General features: G+C 49.3%; 1 protein-coding gene across 1 annotated transcript; it reads left to right on the plus strand.

Moving 5' to 3' along the window:
- The first annotated feature begins 3,602 nt into the window (after nt 1-3,602).
- On the plus strand, nt 3,603-9,718 carry naa30 (N-alpha-acetyltransferase 30, NatC catalytic subunit). The gene is made up of 4 exons (XM_018764127.2): nt 3,603-4,673; nt 6,798-6,921; nt 7,164-7,219; nt 7,406-9,718. Exons 1-4 carry the CDS (start codon nt 3,819-3,821, stop codon nt 7,541-7,543), a joined length of 1,173 nt encoding a protein of 390 aa, XP_018619643.2. The 5' UTR covers nt 3,603-3,818; the 3' UTR covers nt 7,544-9,718.
- Nucleotides 9,719-10,385: the final 667 nt, after the last annotated feature.

A 10,385-nucleotide genomic window follows, 5' to 3' on the forward strand; every position in this document is an offset into this window, starting at 1 on the left:
ATCGTGACTGACAGCTCCTCCTATCTGCGTGCTGCTGAGACCACTACTCACTGTCTGATTCATTTTACCACCCAGGCATCAAGTTGTTTTACTTTGGCCATGTTCAGATTGCATGGACAGGCAGCAAGCATCCCAGTGGTTAAAGAGTTAAAAAAACAATCAAAAGGTTCAAGGTTTAACTGCTTAAGTGACAGAAAGGGCCATAAGGTCGTACCCTTGTAGGTTTCAGGCATGAGCATTTACATTTATTCATTCAGCAGACACTTTTCTCCAAGTTGACTTGCAAGTATTTATCCAATAGGTTTTTTTTTTTTTTTTTTAAACTGCTGCATTTAGGGTAAGTATCTTGCTCAATGGTATTATAGCAGGTGGTAGGATTCAAATCTGCAACCTCCAAGAGCAAAGGCACTAACTGCTTCACCTCCTGTAGAAGTGCTGAATTATGAGCTATGTGAAGTCAAATTCCCTAAAAACATCTACTAAGCAATATTCTTACAATACTAAGGAAGTGGTGGTTTGGGTTGAAAATTTGTGGTACCACAAGAACTGATTCCAGTCACAGGACTAAAGAGTGACTTTTGGGTTTTGCTGCAAACGGACTCTAACGCGAGATCCATTGTCCCACCTTTGCCTCCCCGACCCCCTTGCTGATAGAGACACAGAATTCTCACGTGGATTTCCATCCTGAACACTAACCATGACCAATCCTCGGTCAGTTGGAACCAATTGCTCACACGGCACCTGGCGCCTCCCTTTATGCGTCAGCTCAGGATGGGAGACAGCATTCTTCCCCTTCTGTCTGCTTTTTGCACTTGCCTTTAATGAGCCATGTGTGTATGTGTATGGGTGTGTGAACTGAGCTGGAAAAGTGACACTTTTTGAACACTGTGTCATAAGACTGCCTCTCAGAATCCATGCAGTCACTGGCTGCTGTTTGGTTAGCAGATGCTTCATTGTGAATGAAATAAGCCGCAGTAAGTGGACTGCTTTTAGTTTGCTTTACCATGTCTGATTGTGCCGGCTTACTTTCACACTCGCTGACCTGTAGCACACTTAAAAAGCTCATTTCAGTCCCTCCTGATGCTCAATTCCTGTTCAGACAGCTGTTGTAGGGGTCTAGGGAAACATGGAAATCACAGATGGTTATGGGGAAATATACACACAGAGTAATTCAGAAGGGTGCATATAGAAAGTATTCAGACCTCTTCACTTTTCCCCCCATTTTTTATGTTGCAGCCTTATGCTGAAATTGTTTAAATTATTTTTTTCCCTCAATGTACACTAAATACCCCATAATGACCAAGTGGAATCAGGAATTTAGAAATTTATGAAAATGTATTAAAAATAAAAAAAAAAACTGAAATATCACAAATGGTTGGGGCTATAGACAATTTATCAACACCTGCTCACCTGAAACAGGTGTTTGGAGCGTGGGAGGAAACCCACAAAAACGCAGGGAGAATAGGCAAACTCTGGACAGATTGAGCAGAGATTGAACCCATCTTTTCTTGGCCCGCCTAGGCATTGTGAGGCAGGAGCACGACTTGCTGCGCCACCATGCCACCCTCAACTGATGGATACTCAAGGGTCAGGGGCACATTTATGTTGACCTCTCTTCCTAGCTGTGGAGAAAAGGAATTAATTACAGGGAAACGCCATGTGTCTATAATGAAAGCACACTGGGTGCAGAGCAGCTCCTCAGTGGGAACCAGGTGTGGTCAAAGCAGGAGTTTGTTGGACTGGATCACAAGTTGCCAGTCCATTAGGGTACTACTGCTGTGTGTTCTACGGAAACTGATTTGAAAATGATTTAAAGCCACGAAAGGTCTGTTGTTCAGAAACAAACTATTGTTGCCTCTCCTATTTTCTTCTTGAAAATGGTCTATTTATGTACAGATTTTGCAGTTATGTTTATACCGCTGCAGCGGGAATGCTATATACAAGTGTCACCACACCAGTTATTCTTAAGGTGATCTTGATGGACTAAATAACTAACTTTGCATTCTGTCTAGGGGGGCGTGGTGGTGCAGCGGGTTGGGCCGAGTTCTGCTCTCCGGTGGGTCTGGGGGTCGAGTCCCGTTTGGGGTGCCTTGTGACGGACTGGCGTCCTGTCCTGGGTGTGTCCCCTCCCCCTCCAGCCTTGTGTCCTGTGTTGCCGGGTTAGGCTCCGGCTCCCCGCGACCCCATATGGGACAAGTGGTTCAGACTCTCTGTGTGTGTGTATTCTGTCTATTCAATACCAGGATAATTGCATCAAACATTTTAACGATTTTCAATGTAAACTGTACAAATGTTACCACACCATAAATGAAAGGTAACATGATTCAAACATGCACACCTGTACCTCCTTAAATACACAATGGTATTTACATTTACTCATTTAGCTGACATTTTTCTCCAAAGCAACTTACATTGTTAAGGTACTTGCAATTATTTACACAGCTAGATAACTTTCACTGAAGCATTATAGAGTAATACCTTGATCAAGGCTACTACCGCCGGAGATGGGAATTAAACCTGTGATCTTTGGGTCCAAAGGCAGTAAATCTAACCACTATGTCACCAGCTGTCCTTTATGACCTACCACATACAAAAGGAGAAAAATTACCGTTTAAGTCCAGTCAAGCCACCTGATCGTTGTTTCCTATCATTTGTGTGGCACGATGTTGCTGCAGAGCATTTAATCACCTTCACACTCAACTACAGGGTTTGTACAGTATCTGTTCCAGAAGCCTCTTATCTAAGGTCATGGAAGTTGTTCACCTGCCATGAGGAACTGCCTTGAAAATGATTACTGTCTGGAAGTCAGAATGAAAGAGAATATCGGTGAAGATCAGCGGTAGCAGGACAGCATGTGAGCTACCCCTGACCTCACTGAACATCACCGATCATCTCAGGATCATCATCACCATCGTCTGCTGCCCCATCGTTACTTCTCCCAGATGAGCTGTGCTCTTTCCCTTGAGTCCGGTCCCCTCTAGTGTCCCTACCGCAACAGCCCCGTGTACCTCACCTTAAGATACTCTTGTACAGCTGATTCATCCTGATCTGGAAATGTGCAACTCACAAATGTCACGTGACCACTGTGTTAGGCTGCCTTTTACCCCGGTAAACACAAGTATCTCAGTAAGGCATGAATGAAGAACACATGGGTGTCTTCTATAACTCACTCCTAAACACAACTAATGCCTCAACATTTCCTGGCACATACATTTACATTATGGTAACTTCCATTACCGTGATTATCGTGCAAATAAGAATTTGTACACTTTGTTACAACTAAGACGATGTGTTTAAATTAATTCTCTCACAGAACATATTTTATGCGCTGTAAATACTGCCGAGGAAGTATTTCAGAGTGTGATTTAAATTACTTTGGAAAAGCGGCTGTTGAAATGAACTTCAGAGCGGAAAACTGAATATCCGCACGACTTCACAGAATTAACGCTGCAATGTCCTCAATCTCCAGCCGGGCGACTATTTGCGCTCGTGCAGACCAGCCTACGCGGGGGCGGACGTAATGACGTCATCGGCCAACGGCGGCGCGTTGATAGGAAGGGGTCGTAAAGCGTCTATCTTTTTCTCCCGAGTGTCGTAAAGTGCCCCTCCGTCCGGCCCTCCCGCACTGTGGTATCCGCGCTTTCCGGCAGCGACGAGCAAGGACTGTCTGTTGGCCGAAGAGCGAGGGAGACACGCGATCGAGATCCCGGTACCTGGTCATCGTAACGCCGGTCTGTGTCCGACTTCGAGCGCCTGTCCTTTCGAGGACTTCCCGGCTCCCGTTTTTTTAAAAAACACTTTTCGCTGAATGAAGTGGTATGGCTGAAGTGCCGCCTGGGCCTAACGCGCTGCCCGGATCCCCGGCCGAGAGTGTTTCCTTCCCCGGGGGCGGGTGCGCTCTGCCCGCGGGTGCGGAAGAGCGCGGCTGCGGGCGAGTAGAGCTCAACTCTCCCGGGACGGGGCAGCGCTCGGCCGGCGCTGAGGGCAGAGGGGCGAACCATGTGTGCTCGCACCTGTCCGCCGCCCATTTCTCCGCGCAGACCCAGCAGCAGCAGCAGCTCAACGGCTTGATCGACTCCGCCGAGGACGGCCTCCTCTCCGGCCACCGCCGCGGCTGCGGCCTCAGCCACCTGCACCACCCGCTTCACAGACCCCCGGAAGGCCGGAGAGCGCCGCCGCCGCTGGAGGACGGTTGTGTCCCGGGGCCGGAGGACGGCCCGGCGTGTTCGAACCATATCCACTCACGACAGGAGCACGGCGGCACGACGACGAGCCGCACCTCGGGCAGGAAGAATGAGGGCCGCCCGCTGGAGAGCAGCGCGGAGCCCGACGACGACGTTGAGCCCGCGGAGGCGGCGCTGGTGGAGCTCGCGACGACAGGCCCCGGCGGCGCGCAGCGGCCTCGAGTGGAGGCGGCGGCCGCAGGAAACGCATCGGCTTCGGTCCAGTGCGGTGAGGTGGCGAGGGAGATGGAGCGGCTGCACCTGAACAGCGCTCCGGGGGAGGAGCAGCATCCGGAGCCCAACGACGAGCAGCACGTCCAGTACGTGAGGTACGAGTCGGAGCTGCAGATGCCGGACATCATGAGGCTGATAACCAAGGACCTGTCGGAGCCCTACTCCATCTACACGTACCGGTACTTCATCCACAACTGGCCGCAGCTCTGCTTCCTGGTACGTAGAACGTCGTGCGGGGGGGGGACTCCTGTGACGCTGTGTGACACTGTCCGCTGACACTATGCGGCGCTGTCCGTTGAGCCCCTTTTTACGGTGACACTGTGTGTGACTGTCCATTGGCACTCTGTGCCACTGTGACTCTCTCCATTGACCTTCTGCGGTGCTGTCCATTGACCACCGTGGCATTGTGATGCTGTCCATTGACTGACACCGTCCAATGACGTCCCGGGGCGCAGCGGCACCGTCCAATGGCGCCCCTTTTCAGTGCAACATTATCAATTGACTGTCTGGCACTGTCCATTTAATACCTGTGGCTCTCCAACACTGTCCACTGAGTCCCTGTTGCGCTGTGACACTGTTCACTGATCTGTGGCACTGCGACACTGTCCTTTGACTCTCTTTCACTGTCCATTGAGACCCTTTTCAGTGCAACCCTATCAATTGACTGTCTGGCACTGCGACACTGTCCATTAAATGCCTCTGGCACTGTGACACTGTCTGACGCTCTGTGGCACCGTGACACTGTCCGTTGAGCCCTTTTTTTGCTTTGTCATTGTCCATTAACTGCCTCTGGCACTGCAGCACTCTCCATTGAACCCTTTTTAGCTGTGACACTGTCCATTGACTCCCTGTTGTACTGTGACACTGTCCATTGATCTCCTTTCTGCTGTAACTTTGTCCATTGACTCTAAGTGGGACTGGTGAGTCCACACTGTCCTGTGCTACACCATGTGACAGTACTGACCTCACTGATCCACTGACAGCCCGTGTCCCTTTCCACTTATTAGGCGTTAAATGAACCTGTTCTAACTGGACTACCTCTTGTGTAACAGGCAGCAGTTCTTTTATTCTGATGTCTCAGTTCCCTGTGTGTCCAGCTGGTTGTGTCCCCCTCGCTTTCACTGCACTACACCTCTCCGGTCCCTGGCAGCGAACGCGCCACGATCGGGGCGTTTGCTTGTGGCCAGCAGAGTATTGTAAGCCGATCCTGCGGCATGTATTTATTTTTGCCCTGGCAAGATTCTTACCGTCATTCTCTAGGAATCTACAGCTGCTACGTTGCGCTGTTAATCTGTTTACCGTAGTGTAACACCAGGCACATGGGTTATGGTCTGACCCGTAAAGAACACAGTTTAAGGTGCTGTGCTGATAAGTCACACTTGGTCTGGTGTGGCTCCTCCGCTCTTCTGGCACTCATCTCTAATAATGATGTTAGTACTTACCTACTTTGTGCTCGAGTTCATCGTTGAAATCCTATGCATTTGGTGTCTGATGTAGACACTCCAGAGTAGCCCTTGACGTCCAGCTACCAGAGATCCGTCTTTCTACCTGGGGACCTATCCCACAGTTGTCCCAATGACACTTGTCATTGCTATGGGAAATGGCTTTTATAAAGGATTTATCGAGGATCTTTCCTGTTGCACGTTGATTATTTTCAGAAAGCCGAAATCTGTCTTCACCTGTGTTTGTGTTCTACTCACGAGTTATTCAGCTCTTTTGCTGAAAAACGTGACTGTGCTCCTGCGTTGTTGGGGTGAAGGATCAGCCAGCGCTTGTGACTCAAGCATGAAATCCACGGTTTTCTGTCGTGTATTGGGTGCTATCTGTATATAACGCTCCCTCGAGTTGACGCTGGTCCTGGCGCGGCGAGGCCTGACACACGGTGTCTGGTTGTGCGTCTGTTTTGTGACGATCCATTGAGCAACGTGTGTTGGGCGCTGCTGACCTTCCTCCGCCATCCCCGGAATTCCTGTGCCGCTAGGACTTATGCGTCTTCCATTTGAAACGCGTGCTCAGGACACGGGCGGTGCGTGCGTGCAAAGGTAGCTGAAGATCTCCTTTGCTTCTCTGAGCGAGTTTCGGTGCTATTTCTCCGACTTTCGCCCTGCTGCGCCAGGGTCAGGTTGGAATCGGCCGAGAACCTCAAACTCGAGCAAGATCTGAAGTGTGTGGACGCAGGTCCTCTGTTTGAATCCTTAGATGTCAGTGTCCACACACGCAGTGTAAGCCTGGCTGCTGGTTTGGATTAGGTTAGAAGACCTTCGGCAAGCACTTTCTCAGCCCTCTTGGTCAACCATTGTTTGTAAGGGTCTCACTGGGATGCGGTCTCTCTCTGTCCAGGCAGTGGTGCAGCGAGAGTGTGTGGGGGCGATCGTGTGCAAGCTGGACGTGCACAAGAAGATGTTCCGCCGGGGCTACATCGCCATGCTTGCCGTGGACTCCAAATTTCGCCGGAAAGGCATTGGTGAGTGGGCCAGCTGCGTGTGATATGCACGGCGCCGGTCAAGACGTCCCAAGTGAAAGGACAAAGCACACGGTACTCAGGAACCCTCAAATGGGACATATCTGAGATGTACGTTGCTTTGGACAAAAGCATTTGCTAAATGAATAAATGTAACTAATGTTTGCACTGTGAAATGATTGTTTTGCTCCTAAAAGACCCGTGCTTGCTTTCCTTTGACCTGGGATTCTCGCCTTGTGTTTCAGGTACTAATCTGGTGAAGAAGGCCATCTACGCCATGGTGGACGGGGACTGCGATGAGGTAGGGGCCGTCTGGAGAACGTCGCTGGCGTCACATCCGAGGTTGTGCGCTGTGCCGCATGTCTTTGTGACAGATTACAGGCAGGCTCCCCCAATTAGGGCAGGTTGCCGCCAGGTAGCTGTGTGTTCTCCCTTGCCTTGGTTCATTGATGCTCGTGTCGCTTTCTTCCCGGTCTGTCTCCCCAAGGTGGTGCTGGAGACGGAGATCACCAATAAATCGGCCCTGAAGCTGTACGAGAACCTGGGCTTTGTGAGGGACAAGCGGCTCTTCCGCTACTATTTGAATGGGGTGGATGCCCTGCGGCTCAAACTGTGGCTTCGCTAGTAGCACCCTGGAGCCCTCTGTGTCCCCCCTCCCCACCCCCAGTAGCTCACTGCTCCTCCAAGTCCTGCGACTCCCGCCTGGACAACGGTGTGGCAAATGAGCTTCTCCACACGGAGTGAACATAGAGACCAGGATTGTCGGACGCACGACAAACGTCACAAGTTTAAAAGAGAAAACTAGGAACCGAATAAAGAAGAGGTGAAGAATGTATGGGAGGTTATTGACTAATGCTCACCCTTGTTTCTGAGGGTTATGCAGATGCCCCTTGTGACTCTCGTTTGCAGGCAGGGTTGTGTTTGCGACAAGCTCCCTGTCTACGTGGCGCCTGGCGCCTCCACGAGTTCGTCCACCTTGGCCGCGCAGACTAGCCGCGCATCAAACCCGTCCGTCCAAAAGACGACGACGAGGACGATGGACCTCATTGGACTATTTTTTTTTTATGATCAAAAATGAGAGCGCACCAAAATTAGCGTGCGAGGTGAAAAAGACAAAAAGTGGCAGCAGAAACGGATATTTCCGAAATCTATTTTTCTCGCATTTCTCCCAGACCCTCCTTACACTGAAACAGAAGATGTATTTTACCGTGTGATGTTTATATAGGGATGCAGGCTGTTGCGCGCATGCGTGCATTCCTTTTCATGTGGCGGGAACATTGTAGAATGGTGCTGTTTCACGTGGGATTCGTGCTGCCGGTTCTGTGATCTGCACTCGACGGAGTTACATGGACACAAACGCGCATTCGCGCACATTGTTTCATGTAAGCAAAGAGAAACTATATAGAAGAGCATATATTTTTAAAAGTCCCTTCGGATGGCTGCGGTCGGAGAGTTGTTGAAATGAGCCGTTTATGGCCTGTGAATGGAAAGTCGCAAAATGTTACCCAGCTTCTGACTATTGATACCAAGAGACTAGTTTTCCCTCAGTCGCGTGTGTGAAGAAATCATTTTGGGGGATTAATTTTCTCACATTCAGGGTTGATTTTTTTTTTTTATCTTATTTTTCATTGCGGAAGTTTCCTTGAGAAATTTCCCTCTGTTAAATAGTCAAATTGAAATTTCTTTTAAAATTGGTATTACTAGTACCCCAACTCTTCAAAATGAAGCGCAAAGATTGGTTTGACCCCCCGTGACCTTTCAGAGCAGAAAGGGCTGAATGGCAGGTTGTCTGAAACTCATCCTCATGAAACCGTGACTCTGAAATCATCGGCGTTTGTTTGACACCACAGATCCTTTCTATCTCTCTTCCCCCCCCACCTAGTCCAACGCCTTCTACCACTTCTGATAACCAAAGTTTACCCCTTCTATTTTCGGCAAATTGTGTACCTTTGCAGTGAAAGTGAACAGTCTGCCTTGAAAACATTTTAAGTATATAAAGAACTGAAAAAAAAGACTCACCTTGCATTTCAAATGCATCCTCATTTTGGGAAATAAAGTAGAAAAAAGGTTTCCAATTCATGGCTACTTTTGGACAGTTTTTCATTTCCTCGTTGCACTTTATTTCACGCCTAGTGGTGTGTGTGAATGTGTGTAATGTGTGATTCATGCCTCATTTGTTCCCCCTTTCCTATTGAAGCCAATTGTACTCCTCCTGACTTCCAGTAGGGGGCACCACCAGCAGATGCACAGATCATACTGTCAGATATAGATCGGTGTTTTTGTTCTCCTCCCGGCCCCAGCTAGGTGAGGCTAAGAGTTTCTCACGAAGAAGCTCACTTATACTTCCCAGATGCTCTGAACGTGGGTTGGTACTGATTGGTACTGGAGAGTCTTGTCTTGCAGTCTTGCTCCCCATCTGATCGCTTTTGAGTTACACCCTTCATCTGTTGTGCCTCAGTGTCTCCAGCTGGAGAAGGAGCAGCAGGGGAAGTGCATCTCACAGCTGGCGCTGTTCCAGTTAGAGCTTCAGAGAAGCACCCGGGTTTGCTGTGGTCCGCAGTATGTGTTCTTTGTGCCGGTGGTCTCTGAGCTTTCGGAGATGAAGCTGAAGTCTTTAAGGAAGTCCCGGCCTTGTTTGTGATGGACGCCAGCGATTAGTCCTGGTTCACCTCTGAAAACTTGATGTTCCTCAGCTTTTCTTCTGCCCAGAATTTGCTTCCCGTGTCAGATGCGTTCGAAGCAGTCGGTTAAGGTGCTGCTGCAATGCGTTGAAGCCCATGGAGTAGAGGGAGCACGCCTTGTGATGCCCTCACACTGGACAAGGGGGCACTGCGAGTTCCCTGCATCCAGAACATACGGTACATAACGTTGGAGACGCAGAATTAGGTTCTCTGTTTTGCTTGTTGATCGAGGTGTTGTTCGTTTGTTTTGGGAGTGTGAGTGAGGACTGTTGGTTGGTGCTGGACTCTAGAGTGGGTTTTTTCCTCTTGCTGAAGGGTTAAGCCCTGATTTCTCCGCTGATGGCCCTGGTGTGTCAGCTCTGCAGCCCCACCTCCTACAGCTGGTTTTTGCAATCACTTGTTCTCAGGAACCTCAATCCTGTTATGTTGCTTATCGTCAAGGACTCTGTTCTTCTTGATGCAACATTGACTCTGAAGTTCTGCTCAGGTTTTCAGATGGAAGGTTGGTGGTGCGCTTTGATGGAGGGCCTCCCAGAGCAGTTTCGGCAATACTGTAGGGGAGAGTTCTCCTCTTTCGAAATTCAAAATGTCAAGTCATTCAGAAATTTTTATAGCCTTGTTTGACACCCCCCAACACACTTGTCGCTCCTTTATGAAACCATTCTGATATCCTGAGCAGATTTTGCACTTGTTAAGTATAATAAGGTTTTCTGTGTTTCATTTGAGCAGAAGAATTGGAAAATTATCATTACATATCTTTAACCTCTTCCTCTATAAGTCCTGTTG

Source organism: Scleropages formosus, chromosome 15 (genome assembly GCF_900964775.1).
Source record: "Scleropages formosus chromosome 15, fSclFor1.1, whole genome shotgun sequence".
In the NCBI taxonomy this organism is placed as follows: Eukaryota; Metazoa; Chordata; class Actinopteri; order Osteoglossiformes; family Osteoglossidae; genus Scleropages; species Scleropages formosus.